Genomic DNA, 15508 nt, shown 5'->3' with positions numbered 1-15508 from the left:
CAGCCACCACCAACACCACGTTGGTCCTGTTGGTCCGCTTACACCGTGCTTGTTATCGTGTCCGGATCTCCTGGATGGAGAGTCCTCCTGGAAAGGTTATTAATTAAAACATGCTCGAATGCATTTCAAAAGAATGGCGCATCTGGGAGCAGATTCGCAATCGCAATTGAGATTAATTCGATGGAATAATTAATGGCTTCAGGAGAAGCAGCAGCCAGCAGCCATTTCCCTTCGAAAATAGCCCCAGGCTCGCAACAGGACATATGTTAGTGCTGTTGACGTAGCAAAGACCCATCCATGGTCCATCCATGGACCCCTTTCGCTATCCCTAGCTGGTTGCTGGGATTGGCAAAGGAATGTAGTGCATCCAACATTGCATCCGGGCAACCGACCCACCGACCGACCGATGGTTGTTGCATTCCAGACATTCCGACATTCTGCTCTGGCATCTTTCGTTGAAGAATGTCGTACATCCGGCCAAGTCCGGTCCTGCCGGTAGCCGGAAATCCCGACATTTCAAACAATGACAGGATTAGAAGTTGATTGCACAAATCCATGGGATTGATGGGACTGCATTCCGGCGTTGCACTAATTGGTTGACTCCACGAGCGCACCACGGGCCAATGGCTGGTGGGTCACTGTGGTCATATTTCACATTTTCTTCGACATTCTGTGGTCAACGGGGAGTTTCAATGGGGGAGCGGATGTTTCATCCAACAACGGCACAACGGTGTCAACCTAACGAACGATGAGTGAATAAGGCGAGGCGAGGAACCGACCTAGGACCTCGTCTGCGGTTGACTCTCTCTCTCTGTGTCTCGTGCGATGCTCAAATAACGCCATTTTGCCTCCGCCTTCCCCTTTTGCGATGCCCGATGGTGACCAACACTAATCCCTTCTCGGTGAGTGGCCGGTGGCCGATTATTCGCCGGAACTGGATCGCTGTCGTAGCCGCCATCGTCGATCGATCGATTGCACTGCAGGTGTTTTGGGGGCCGGCATTTAGGGAGCTGCTCTGGGGTCTGCGTGACACTCGACAGCCCTTAGGTTATTCATTTTCTCCTTTAATTGCCGCCCTGTGGCAGCGTGACGAAACGTGACCAATTGCTTGAACGCCGCCCGAGTGTCCCGGCTAGCGGGCGGTCTGGTGTATCGCTTTCGTCTAATTATGATGGCTGCGCGTGGCCCTGAGGGCTAAGTCCGGTGAATTCGTTCATTTTTGGAACGGGATTTTTTTTTGTTCGAGCGCTGCGCGGTGTCACAGCATTTATTCCGTGGGCTTTTCGTGGGCTGTGGCCGTACCTACGCCAGTCTGATCAGTCCGTATCATATCCGTCAGCCGCTGAGGTTCTGTCGAACGAATGACACCTGATGACGTCAAGGGACGACGCGAGGGCGACGGAATAAGCCCCGGCAAGGCCATTTTGTGACACAAAACGGTAATTGGCTCGTGGTACTCGCACCGAAACACATTTTTCCGGCGACGGCGATGACGACGACGAGCAACAACGACATTAAACTCATCAACCGAGAAGCAGCAGCACACCGGAGAGTTTTCCGTTGATTGGCCCTCGCTCGCGCTTTTAAATATATTTCTCCTCTGGGCCACTGCCTGCGGCCGGAGCGCACTCCCACCTCTGGTCACTCTGGACTTTCCCCAGTTGCCAGTTGACGTGGTTAATGAATGAATTTCCATCCTCAGGCGGCTCGTTACGAGCCAGGAGGACACTTAACGGGCCCGGCCTCACAGGCTATTTATGAAAAAAAAAAAAGACAAGCCGTGGCGGAAAAATGTTTATCCGAAAATAATTGCCTCCTGTAAAGTTCCGCCCTCCACCTTCTCCGGTCTGTCGCTTTTTTTCTGTGCCGGTCCAGGTCTAGCGTCGTTTTTCGTCACCGTAAACGGAACACTATTGGGATTGGAAAGCATGGACTTTGGGCGGAACTTTGTCCAGCGAGCCCGTCGGTCGCTCGATAAAAAGAGACAACCGGGGCTTGCTGGAGAGGCGAATCTCAACTTTCTGCAACTTCTAATGAGCTGGTATTAGCCCTGGTTTCGTAGCCCTAGTACCTCGTCCGAGCGACCCTAGTGATAGATCACGTTGTGACGAGCACGCGGGAAAATGGAGACTACTTAATGGCACACTAAGGTCTCGAGGATGATGCCGACGACGATGAGAAATGGCGGACGAAGTGTTAGAGTGATCATATTGCCAACCATCCCCCATGCACACGGAGGATTGTCGAAAGCAAAGTTTGTCATACGAGGCCAGCACAAATCCCGGGTTGGTGGTCGCCCTTTTGCCTGTCATTCAGCTGTTCCACACCAAGTCAAGAGTAAACCCGAGAGAGGGCCCCGGCTTGGCGTTCCCGGTGTCCGGAAAGTGTGCAAATCGTTAAGCCATCACGTACACACTATCATGCAGGCTTCTGTCTCTCTCTCTCTCTCTGTCTCTCGTTCTGTTTATCTCCCGTCTCTTCCAAACGAATGCGGCCTATGACTGGTGCACGGTCAAACTTTTTGAAGTTTGTGAAGTGACTCTTCACGCCCGCCCGAGGATTGGTCATGTCCCTGCACTCCTTGGAGTCATTGCACCGCAATTGCTACTAGCGTGCCACTCTACCGGAGAGTGACCTGACCTCAGCTCGGCCGTCTGTGTCTTTTGGCGTAGATACGCCCGGAAGCATACGGGCTCCGTCGTTCCCTCGAATCCTGCTCTAAACATGACACGTGAGTTGAAGGTGTCAGATGATGTCTGTGCTGATGCCGATGACAGAAATGTTAACCTTCGATCGAGTCGACCGTGTTTGCCGTTTTGTCGTCCAGGCGACGACACAGTTGTTGCGAAGTTGTCCAAATGGATTGGTTTCACTCTCTTGGAAGCCATTAAAACGTCCAGAAAAGCTTCTCACCAAGGAGAGTGGAGAGAGTTCTCGGAGGCGTAGACCGTTCAATATGGCAGTAATGGAGAAGATGCGCGTGAAGCGAGGTAGCAATTCCCAACCTAATATCCGGAACCGAGATAACAGACTCGGCACTACTTATGTCGTTTCGTTTCAAACGTAGAAGCCAGCGTGTGCACATTCTTTAAATAACCAAACGAAACGAAAGCATCACCTAGTGAACCATTTCATAGGCTTCCGTACCGAGATAATGCCCCCGACATGCTTCCTCTGGCACGGGGACTCTAGGGCACCATTTTATCGCTGGATGAAAACGAATGGTTTCCGGTGCTGGGACTGGGAAAATTCATCTTTCCACCGCCTCCAAGGTCTACGAGGTGCTGCCACCACACGATTTGCATAACGTCGTTTGTTCGGTGTGAACGTTCGTTCGCATTTTTGCGTATGTGCCGCCGGTACGTGATATGATGGTTGTTAGTTGTTATGAAGGGATCGACTTATTTCTTTCTTCTTCGCTGTGCGTCAGGCCTTCTCCACGCGGTGGGTTGGGTTGCGCGGAAGTCTGCGGCAATCCGGGTGGCTTCGTCGGTGAAGCAAAAGTTACTTCTACGGTTGCTTCGTTTATTAGTGTGTCTACTTTGGTGTACCGTTGGCGGATACTCATCTTTCTCAGCGTAGTGTGTTTTTAGCGAGCTGCTTGTGAATGTGAAGGCAGAGAGGACAGAATAACAAGGAGTAATAAGAATGTTGGTGCTTTTGCTTACAATTTTGGAACTTATTTGGAACATCTGTATTTTAAACAGAGAATTGCATTGAGAAGAGACGTAGACGAGACGAGAGACGTATGAGTAGTTCCTGATCATTCGTCTTAAATCAACATGTATGGTTGACTCTTAAATTTATCTATAGTAGTTGTTCTTAATCTTTCCCTTAGTCTAAATCTATAAACTAGAAGTAAAGAAGGTTTTAGTCACCAAAATGCAGCTCGATGGATTTGATAAAAAATATATTGATTTGTGATCGACGGAGATGGTGAATCTCAGTGAATAGTAAGACCTTATAGTAAAAAAGCTTTTAAAAACATGTAGGTATTTTTTTAGTTGATTTTTGTTGTTTTTATGCAGGAGATTGTATGTCAATATTTTTTCACTTTTGCTTTGTGCATTAAATTGTGCAGCAATCTGACCAGAAGCAAAACTTACCTTGAGCATTGTGCTTTAAGCTCAGCAAAACAGTTCCCCCCATTGAAGTTCACTGCAGCAAAGTAAAACAGGAGCGAAAGCGAGATACTTCTTATTAATCTAGAAATGTTGTGCCCACGTTTTAGTGAAAATACTAACTAAATTCGATGATTATAAAGTATTAGTAACTGAAAGAATACAGGGAATATCGCTCTTTCATGAACTTTTTAAATTCATGTAGTGCTGTATAAGGTCAATTTATGATGTGTGTCGAATGAGCTTATCCTAGCTCTAGAGATGAGATGAGTGTCGATACCATGAGCATGATTACATTCGCAACCGATTGCCCGGAGCAATCGAAAAATGGTTACGCCACCATATGCCCAACATACATGACTGGAGGTTAATTGATTTACAATTTGATCTGATTATAACTGGTAATGCTCGTAGCATGAAATTTAATATGTTTCTACTTTTTACAACGTACAAACCACCGTGGGTCAACGGAACAACCGTTCATTAATTAGTGCCCAAGGCTCCTGATCATTTAAATATTCGTGGAAACTTCAAGGGCATCCCCTCATCCAGCCGACGGTGAATCGAGCGATTAATTACTTACCACAAATGCTACGTGCTCGAAATTGATCCATGCCCTCCCACACCTCTCGTGCTGCACACAATGCTCGAGCAGGTGGGGTGTTTTAAATAAAATTTACTCCACCTACGCTGGCCAGTGGACGCCCTACCAGGTTGTCATTTTAAATTCCATCCTCATTTTGTTTTCCACTCATTTTTATCATCCCGATAATTGCATAACTGTGATCCGGTGAGTGAATCCGGTAAAGTTCATCATCATTATCAGCATCGCCAGGTGTAGGTTGTTAAAATGTTGAATGAGCAAACGAACGAAATGCTCGAGGCGGGTTCAAAGGTAGTTGGTTCATAGGAACCAAGCTACTGTCTGGTGTTCACTCGAAGCATTATTTTGGGAGAGTTTTCATGCGTCAGCATTGAATTTGTCCAACAAAAACACACCACTCCGAACATCCGCTACAGTTTCCTCCAGGGGAGCCCGAGGTGCTGCATCTCACACCTGCAGATAGACACACGTCATTCCATTCGCCAAACAATTCAATTCGCACTCTGGCCGAGCAGAAATACCCTACGGCTTAATGAACGAGCGTACCCAAAGGGCGATAGGAACGCGAAACACAAAATGCCGATAAAATACACCGAACACCGGCTCCATGGCCACTCGCGCTGCAGGCAAAACCGTTGCATGCTCGATAGTCTGCATGTTCCTTTTGTATCACGATCGATGTGCGACGAGCTTCCTGTGGCCGCTCCGGCAACACTGCTGCGAGGCGTGAAATCATTTGCCCTCCATTGGGCGTGCAATCGTGTGAACATAACATGCGCGCCGTCGCCTTCCGTTTCGTGCGCTGATGCTGATGCTGCTCCCTGCCGTTGATAATACCGTTTATAATGCTTCCTAAAATTTCAGCCACTCGTTCGTGAATAGCAATAGCCAACAAACAAAAAAAAAACATCGGAAGGAGCACTTCCGCTATCACGATAGCCCTTTTGCCTATCGCCATACGGTGCAGGTAATTGTGCACGCCCCACAGCATAAATCAAAAATTAGCTGAATGGGAACAGAAATTAATTTTATATTTTGCCTACAAACGATGGTGAGCGATGGCATTCGGAGGGAACTCGGTGAAGAGTTTTTTTTATTATTTGAACAATTGGCCTGCCAACCTAAACTCGGCTGCGGCCGCAATCGCAGCATAACATTCCGAGGTGGTGCAGCTTTTTTTCTGAGCGAGCGAATAGTTTTTATTCATCGAACAAAGCACCATTCAGTGGTTGCTCTCTGCGGACACATGTCGCGGTCATGATTTTGCGTTTCATGTTGACGAGTTTTTGCTTCGGCCTTTTTGGACGCAATCAATAGAATCAATCATTGCGCACGGGCCGGAAGGAAACTTTTGCAGCGTGAAATGTTGGCTAGAAACATAAACAAGCGCAGCGTTGTGGTCAAGCGCCCCTTTTTGGGAGAACGCATAATTGTTGGAAACAATTGTTCCCAAAATTGGTTTTGTTTGCCCTTTTCAGGGGTGGGATGAATTCAATCATTCTATTATATTTTCTATATACAAGAAAGAATGGTTTGGCGAATGTTTTGGAAATGCATAAATAAAGAAGCTCTTCATTTTTCACTGGTATCGTTGAAACCCAAACAAGGAATTTATTAGGACCAAAGTTAGCCAAAATAAAAGAGTAGAAAAATAGTAATCAACATGAATTTTTTATATTCTGCTACTAAGAATAACCATTGAACAAAAATTTGAGAGAACATTTTGCTTATATAATGCTCGATTGAGTTGTTCCAACAACCTAAAATAATTCGGTTTATGCGTGCTACAAATGGATCAAAATCACTGGATCACTAAGCACCTAGCCCTCGGAACATGGAAGCTGCTGCAACGCGAAAAATGAATTTGAAATGTAATTGAATCCATTAAAATGATACAGTTTATTCCAACGCAAAATATTCCCAACGCTATCTGAAATTCAAAGCGCCTTTTAGTTTAGATGAATTATCATAAAGATGAATTGAAGGCGATTCTGTTGCTTCTATAAATTTAGTGTATCCAAGCAATAAAACAAATAAAACTAGAGAGCAAATACTTGCGCAAATGTATCAAGAGTCAGTATAATCATTTGCATGAACTACAAAGTATGGCACACACTTCCTTATAACCTTAAAAAGCTCCAAATCGAACATGTAAGGTTACAAAACCCTATTGTTATAGGTTTTGAAACCCCCTTTATACCTAAATTGAATACTTTATAAATATCCTGAGCCTCTAGTCCTCTGATAATCATTAAATTGCTCCACTCCAGATAAAATAGTGTTTTGGATAACGTTGAAACAGTGGTTGTTGGACTAAGAGATACTAAGGCTAAGAGACGAAGCGACTAAGATTTTTTTAGAAATAAACTAGTATGATTCTAATAACAAATACCACAAGATACCTTAACGAATTCAATCCAAATGTATTGCGAGAACTTAGTAGTCAAAATTATCTTGAAGATTAGGTGTCCTAATATCCTTTTTGTCATTGTTTTCCAGTTCAAAACAAGAACATCGCGGCCATTCGACGCGCATTCGCCATCCTTATCCTCCGTTTGTATTTGGCACTCGAAGCTGCACGACCTGTAAGTGCACGAAATCGCACGCTTTAGAATGAGTTTCCTAAAAAAAAACCCGATCCTCATCCGGTCCCGGGGAAACACATTGTTTATTCTTCAAGCTGCCACTTTGCCATCGGCAGCCACACCCTGAACCTCCCGAACCGATACAAAAAGAGGTATTTGATTTGTCGCCGTGCAATTGGCATCGAGCTCGAAGTGAAATAAAAGAAGAAAGACAAAAAAAACCCCGTCGGCTGGCATAATCGGCTGGCGTCCGGCGTGCCCAATCTGTATCTAAATCACAGCCATCGCGAGTGGGCTGACAAGCACAAAAAAATGGCTACAATTGTCGGAGAGTGCTTCGGCTACGGATCGATCGATCGGTCGTGGGTGCTGGTGACAAACTCGAACGCATTGCTCGAAGCGCGTTTGCCTCGATTGCACAGCAATGCCAGCATTGCTTCCGGCCCGGAACGCCGGATTTCAACTCAACTCCGTTCGCAGCACACCATATTGCGGGATTGGGATCCAAAACTTTAGCCATTTGTCAATGCCGGGAAGGGGTTGAAGGGCTAGCGGGTTCCAGCCACCACCCGTGTCCCCACTTCCCCCGGGGGACCACGCAATCGAAAGCTTTTAAATAGTTTGATTTTGGGGAATGGCCAGCCGGTTGGTGAGCAACGGGCAAAAAAGCTCGTCACTCGCTTCCACCGAATGGCGTTTAACAATGGCTTTGGAAGGCGCTCGAGGCGACCTACGTCCCTCCACCCCTAGCCCTTAGTCTTGTTCACGCGATTGCTTGATAGATTCCACGCCATTCATTGCAATTCCGTGCACGCGCTGAATCCCACCACCTCCGCTCCGGTATCCGGCCATCCGCAATTAGGCGGAAATCAATCCATCACAATTTAAGTTGTTCGACTCCACCCGGGAAGGTCTGTTAGCGGAGGATGAAGGCATTTGTGAAGTTTGCTGCCGGGCTTCGGGGGGGGGGGGGGGGGGGGGGGATTCAGATAGTTTCTGAACCCCTTTCTGAGCCATTCGGGCACAGAGAGCGAGAGAAAGAAAAGCGAACAAGAACTTTTACCAAACTATCATTAAAATGTGACGGCACCGGAAATCGATTACAAGCGGCGGAAACAGAGCAGAGCGGAGAACGGAACGGAACGGAATGGCACCTAAAAAAAAAAAGCGGACACTTTAGCTTCGGGTGCCCGATTCGCCCGACTGCGGCTAATTGAAACTGATGTATTGGCATGAGATTGGCGAAATGGTGGACACCCCGCAGCCCAAAAGCGGAGATCACTTTTTGTGTGAATTAATTAACGTGTCAGACGTGGCTGGTGACGACGAGCCGGTACTCGTTTGTGGCAAGTCATTCTACTAAGGATTCACGCCATTTAAAACCACTCATTGGAACGCCATTGTTGATCGATATTGATGGTTATCACATTGTCGCTGTCTGTGTCGCATAAGGTGCCGTCTTCAAGGTCAACCGTAATGTGTGTCTCTTGTGCGAGTAAGTGGCAGCATGTTTTTGGGGAGTTCCAGAGAGGGAACTTCCACAACGCCATCGACCGTTCAGTCGCTCGACAACCTGTGCTGCGTGGGAGAACACCCCCACGGAAGACCGGGAGGAGGGGGAGCCCCTGAATAAGTAAACCATTTACCTTCGGCTACTTGCAAGGTTTCTTGTGCCGAAACAAAAAAAAACCGAAACGAAACCAAAGCATCACCGCAACCCCAAAGGCGCTACCAAGTGAAGGATACGCGCCCGTGGCGAAAGTGTTCTACTTCGTGCAGTTTTAGCTCAGCGTTTGGCAAGGGGCCACAAGTACAGTGATAGACAGTTGTTGGGCAGCTGGTAGTCTTAAGCTTTTTTCAGTACAAATATGAGCAAATATTAGCATCTTTGTTCAGTACATATATTAGCCGAGAAGAACAAGATAATTTTCAACATCTTTTTCACATTTTCCCACGAACAGTCATTCTATTACTGGTACGATTAATGGTACTACGAAGCTGCTTATAATACGAAAGAGTGCCCCATAACATATTCATCGACAATACGAATTTCATTTCAATCTCTGGTTCTAATTATGAATGGTTTCTTTGTTTTAAATCAAGGCAATAACAACTGTTTTAATCATCAAACGTGAATCATCAACTGTACACAAATAATAGACAATATGGCATTTATGTCATGCACTATGTTCAACTTGGGCTATTCTTTATTATTCCTCGCACCGTTTTTTATAGTTTGTAATACCTGAAATGTGCCCAACTATTAGTATTTTATGCACCATGCACCCAACATGTTCTATGAATTTCTTAAAAGATTGTCGAACCTAGCTTCATCTAAATTGAGTTTTAATCGTTCATTCCATTCATGGCCATGCTTCCTTTCTCGTTCAACTTTTTGTGGTATTGGTTATCTCTTTGAAATATGTTTTTTTAAACAAGGCTGTGTTTTGTTAATCTGATTTTTTTTACTTTGTTTTTAACCATCAAAATCATTTGTTTGGTTTTCAACGAAAAGTTGCCGACAAACTGTTCCACTGCGATGGTTGCTCTTAGTTTACCTGATTATGTTCATTAACCTACATTTTTTAATCATCATCAACACATGAATAAACATATCCCTTTGCAATTAATCACCATTTTGTTCCAGTGCCTTTGGGTGCGGTTAAACAAATGCTTAGCACTGTACACCTCCAGCCTGGTCCCAAATCAAACGGCAAAAGCTACTGCGTGACGTGTGGTTGTGAAGGTGAGCGAGAGAGAAACGGAGTTGGCTCCATGAAAGATGGCACAGGCCAGTGCCAAAACGCAACCAAGCGCCTCGTCGCAAAAAGGTTGAAAATTTGATACCGGACCGGAACCGGTCCGGCGTAAAAACCTTCTCGACGACGAAACCGGCGGCAGTTCGTTGCGAAAGCTCCCGGGGACTCTCCACCAACACCACCACCACCATCACCCCCGTGAAGACCGAGAGCGGGAGGCACCGCGAGGCGGACAACAAATAGGCCACACGGGCGTTTGGCCAGCATTAAACATTGAATGGCGCCACCACCGTGGCCTGGCCTTTCGGTCTGTCTTGGCGTCCGGTTGGCGTGCCAAGTGCCAGGTACCTTCGGCAAGGAGGGAATCTTACGGACAGAGAGGGACAGCGGCCCTGGGACGTGCTGTTCAAAGGTTTTTCTTTCTTCGCCTCAGCCGCCACCGGCTTTTCATAATTTTTTCTTTCTTCTTCGTCGTTTTTTTTTTTTGGTCCCAGCCAGTTCACCTTTGCCAACGCTCATGACTCACCGGCCACCGGACGTTGGGACCTTGGGCACTGCAGGCCCTAAGGCTAATGCCAAAATATCGTTTCCGGCTCGAGAGCAGGCGAGATGGAGAGGGGTGGAGAGGTTTGCGATTGTTTGCTTTGCGTTTCGCACCCCCCAAAAACCTACTTTCTTTCTCCGTCCTGCTTCGTTCCGCCTTGCTCTGTTGGCCAAGCCGTTTGAAACGGAAGTTATTCGTTTGCGTGCCACATTTCTTATCTGCACACCAGCGCACCCCTACCATGGTAACCTGGCCAACCGGGGCCCGATCGGGTTACGTAAAGGTGTGAAAAGGTAGGCCAGGTTCCCGGTTTGGGGAGTCCAAGGAATCTTCACTCCGCGCCGGGTTGCGAGGGAGATCTCTTGAGGGTCAAGTTCCTCGGTGAGTGAGTGTGTTGGGTGAAAATTCAATAAACGGAGCTCGGTCGGAAGCTCAGCTCCCTTGACCGTTACCGGGACAACCCGCCGGGACCGGAGAAGGATATTCAAAGTTAATCCACTGACATCTCGAACCAGGCCTGATTTCTGTTCCTTTACCTTTATTTCTATTTGTCCTTCCCATTTGTCTACATGTTCTACCTGTCCGAGTGCCAATATGGTGCCCCTGTACCATTTTTGCCTCTAGCTTTTTGCGGGGGTAGGGCCCTTGTCGAAGGATGCCGAGGGATTTATTTCGGAAATGAAATACGTGAAACGACCAACGACGACGACGGGGACGAAGGCGACCTTACCTAACCTTCACTGTCCAATCCTTAGCTTTCGCTTTCCGGGCACTTCAACAACGAGCCTCGGGGGCCAATCAATGGCAAACGTAAACAAATACATGGCTCCAGCTCGTCAATCATGTGTCGACGCATAACGACCACGACCACTGCACGTGACAGCTTCCAAACATCATGTTTGACACGATGAATATATTGATAAACAGTCAGTCCGCGGGGCGATCTCTGGCGTAGGAATTCGTGGAAAAACGCGGGCAGGCTAAGTCATACGCTCTGCGAATGGATGTACTCAACAGTAACGGACGAATGAGCCACACAAAGATCTATAGATTGGAGTATTTTATTGTCGAAAGTAGCTTAAACACAGGCTAAAGCTAAAAAACATCATCTGCTAAAAAAGCATTACAACCAAATCTTTATTATTCGTTTTATTCTTTTTTTTCGCAAATTTTGAATCTTTCTTCTCTGCATGATTGCTAAAGCTCTTAGCAATGGTCAGTCTCAAGCATTATGAGGCTGATCATAACCTAGCATTTACGGTGCGTCTTCGAGAGAAAGATACCTGTATTTGAGTCAACGCGCTAATAAAATCTAAATATTGATTTTATAGCCCCAAAGCGGGATCATTTTAGCAAGAGACCAAACATTTTAACAAGATTCATTTTCTCAAGAGACTAAAAAATCGCCTTCAAGGATCATCGCATCTTCAATGACTCATGAAAAGTACGCCATAGTAAAAGTTGTGGCATCTGTTGGTAGAGTTGGTGGAGCCGTTGGTTGGAATAAGTTCAAAGAAGCATCACTTGGTGATGCTTCAAAATGAGTTTTCTCTTTAACAACGAACACACACTGATTTTGTGACCAGCGATAACGTCTACCAGGCCAAAACACCTCTTTCTCTTCCAAACAACGACCCATCCATCGAAACTTCCCTTTGAAAAATTGGAATTTTCCAACATTACCATCATCACCAGTCAATGACTGGCACTCAAAAAATATCCCTTTAAACCCCTGGTTACCCTCCCAATGCCAGAGTAGTAAAATCCATTCCAAAAAAGCTCCAAACCACCAACAAAACACCTGCGAAAACACCACACACCATGCGTCTCCACCAAACACCATGCGTCTCCATCATCCCCTTAAACCAGAGTCATCCGAGTGACGGCAGATCCAAAATGAAGCAATCTAAATGCCACTATCACACGCTAAACACCATATCATTACCGTCCTCGAGGTGTCAACAGCACCTGCGGGGTGTGTTGCAAAGGTTTCATTTCTGTTCTTTTTTCTTTCTTCCCCATCTCCTCTCTAGAGCCAGCTCCTCGACCTGGAACCCGCTTCATCACTGCTTCGGTGTCGACTCCCAAAGCCATCTAGCCCGGTGTTCAGTGCTACTGGTGCATACTGATGCTGCAAACAAACCGGGAACAAAAAAAAAACAACACAAACTTCCTGAAACGTACGAAATGCTGGGAAATTGCACTACATCATAGAGGAGGTGGTGGTGCAGGTGATGTTGGTGGGTGGTGAAGAAACATAAATTCTGAAAAGTGAACCTGCGAGACACGATAACCACCGAAAAGAAGGCGTCGCTGATGCTGATGATGATGCTGCTGCTACCGGCTGATGGTGCCGGTCTTAACCGAGCGACACCAAGCACGGTGCATGGCAGGCATGCCGTTTGGTATCCGTTGCCTTCCGAGCACCGCTGTTCGTGGATTGAATTGAAACAAAACGAATGCAGCATTCAAGACAGACAGGAGAGTGCATCCCCAGGTGTTTGTGCGCCTGAGTTTGTGCCCTTTGAATATGCTTCTGTGCAATCATTTCCATCCTTCCAACCCTGTTTTTTTTTGCTTCTTTTTTAATTCGGAAAAGCGTTCTGCATTAACCCCCATTTAGCTCTCTGCTCACTGCACTGTGCCACAGTTGGTCGTGTGTAACGTGTGAAAGTGAGGTGCAAACGTGTTCGAGACTGACACTTGCCGTGAGAAGGCGACGCAACGACGACGACTCCCGCTGGCTGACAGGCGAAATGCAGTGAAGTGTCTGTGTGATTGTGTGTGCGTCGTGTGTGCGCCCGGTTTTACCCCGAAAAGCAAAACACTGAAGCATTGGACAAATCCTTAGTCAGCAACGATGCTGGTGTGGGCAGTGGGTGGCCGACGAGGAGCGATGAGCCATCACGCGGCCAACCGGAACGCGTCGCACTACCGAAGGGAGCGTACGATATTGGCCAGTACCACGCCGCCAGTTCCAGCGTGCTACGTGCTGGCAACAGGTTGCAACCGATCACCTTCGCCGCCAGTGCTGCCGAGTGCATAAAGCGCCAACAGTTAAGGAAAAAAAAGAGTGTCCAAAAAAAGGGGGGCACACAGCCGGGAGAAGAGGTACTGCTCTCCACCGGAAAAGGAACCAAAAGTGTCCGAAAAAAAAGCAAAACGCGAGTGTTAGAACCGAACCGTTGGTGTGCGAAATCGTGTTCGAGAGCGGCAACGCGGGCTCTTTGCATTTTCTCTTCCAGTAGCGACAGCATAGCCGGGATCTGGTATCCCGGTCACCCTGGAGTGCTAGCACCTCGTCGAGGCATCGTCATGGCAGGGACTGCGGCCACCGGGATCGATCTGCGTTATCTCTGCCGCTGCTGCTGCTGGTACCGGTGCCGCTACAATCAAGGGCATCCACTTCTGGCTGTGATATTCATCTTTAGTATCGTAATGGGAGCACCACACACCGGTGAGTTCGGTTGCGGCACCACCGCCATCGCTTTTGTTTTATTACAACCATCATCATCATCATCATCATCATCAACACCATCACCATCATCGTCATAAACCATCAGCATTAGCGTTATATGCCGGTTCGTTCTGGTGGTGGATTTTTGAGAGCGCTTGTTAATGGATTGAGTTCCCTCACTGCCATTGCCATATGTGTGTGCGTGTTCTTCGGGTGATGGTCTGGTTTCGCATCGTGCATCTGACATCATTATCCTGCGGCACAAGTGTGCCTCACATCAAATACCGGCACGGCACAGGCCGCTGGCAGCTGCCAGAACAGATCAGAACTCGGTACATTAGCATCGCAGCCGCAGCCGCAGCCGCAGCAGCATCAGCTCGTCTCGAATCCTCGATTGGGCGAGGTAGAAGACGAGGGTGTAGTTCCGTGCGTACACAACACGACGAATTAGCCCAACGTCGTGAGGGATGGTTTTGCAATCCAAGTTTGTCCATGTGCGCTGGAAGGTACCACACGCGATGCGTTGCGTTCCGTTGCGAAATGTTTCTGTTCCGAGTAAAACCCCCATCCATGCCGGTATCTCATCTGGTTTTGTCATCGAGGATGTGCGCCCGTGTTGAGCTTCATTAGCTTCATGAGCGCATCGGAGAATCCAGTTTGCGTTGGTTGCGTTCGTCCTGCGGATGGCATGTTGTTTCCCTTTTGGGGTTCCTTGAAGCACTTCGGTACACTGTGCTGGTGTTTGTTTTGGTATCGCCAGCGAAAGGGCTTTAAAGGGATCAGGCGATACTCCTAGAGTTAGATCGAGGACTCTTGAAGCTGCAAGCTTAGTTCGCGGCCAACTGCAGCTTTAAAAATAATCAGCAAAAAACGACACTTAAGTTCACAAATAGTTATATTACCTTTCATATAAGAGCCTGACAGTAGGCTTAAAACGTAAATGATAGAGAGCTTATATGGACGAGAAGTCGACAGGAATTTGTGTAGCAAATTTCCAGCGAATTTCCGACAGAGATGGTCAAGTAAACGATCGATTTGAAATGTAAAACAATCTTAACTGTTCTTTAAAGATGCAGGCCACAATAGTAACTTTCATAACTAAGTATCTTTCACCTGAATCAGAATTCATGTTCAGTGCATACAGTATGCAAAAAAAAGTTTATCCACTTCTCCTAGTAATCAACGTATTCAATTATTTTTCATGGAAAACCTAAGTCTAAAAATTAAAATATCATATCATTCAGGTTAAATTAATATATTCTTCTTTATTTGGTTTTACTTTTTCCAAAAAGACCGACATGAAAAAATGTTATGTTAGAAGTAGTCAAGCAAGATAATTTGTAAGGTGCTTCTTAGGTGCATAACTTCATTATATTTGAGGATAAAGCCAATAAATGAGACCCAAAAGATGTCCTTTCAATTAGAAGAACACAAATAC

General features: G+C 46.6%; 1 protein-coding gene across 1 annotated transcript in view; it reads left to right on the top strand.

The window, feature by feature from the left end:
- LOC126571807 (uncharacterized) overlaps positions 1 to 15508 on the top strand; it is a 49525-nt gene that overhangs the window by 24126 nt on the left and 9891 nt on the right. Inside the window, exon 2 of the mRNA XM_050230634.1 lies at positions 13237 to 14070. Within this exon, the coding sequence (XP_050086591.1) occupies positions 13929 to 14070 (142 nt within the window). The 5' untranslated portion in view covers positions 13237 to 13928. The remainder of the gene's footprint in view (positions 1 to 13236; positions 14071 to 15508) is intronic.

The sequence above is a fragment of the Anopheles aquasalis genome, chromosome 2, assembly GCF_943734665.1.
Source record: "Anopheles aquasalis chromosome 2, idAnoAquaMG_Q_19, whole genome shotgun sequence".
Lineage (NCBI taxonomy): Eukaryota > Metazoa > Arthropoda > Insecta > Diptera > Culicidae > Anopheles > Anopheles aquasalis.
Note: the sequence above shows the minus strand (reverse complement) of the source record. Positions and strands in the feature narration are given on the sequence as shown.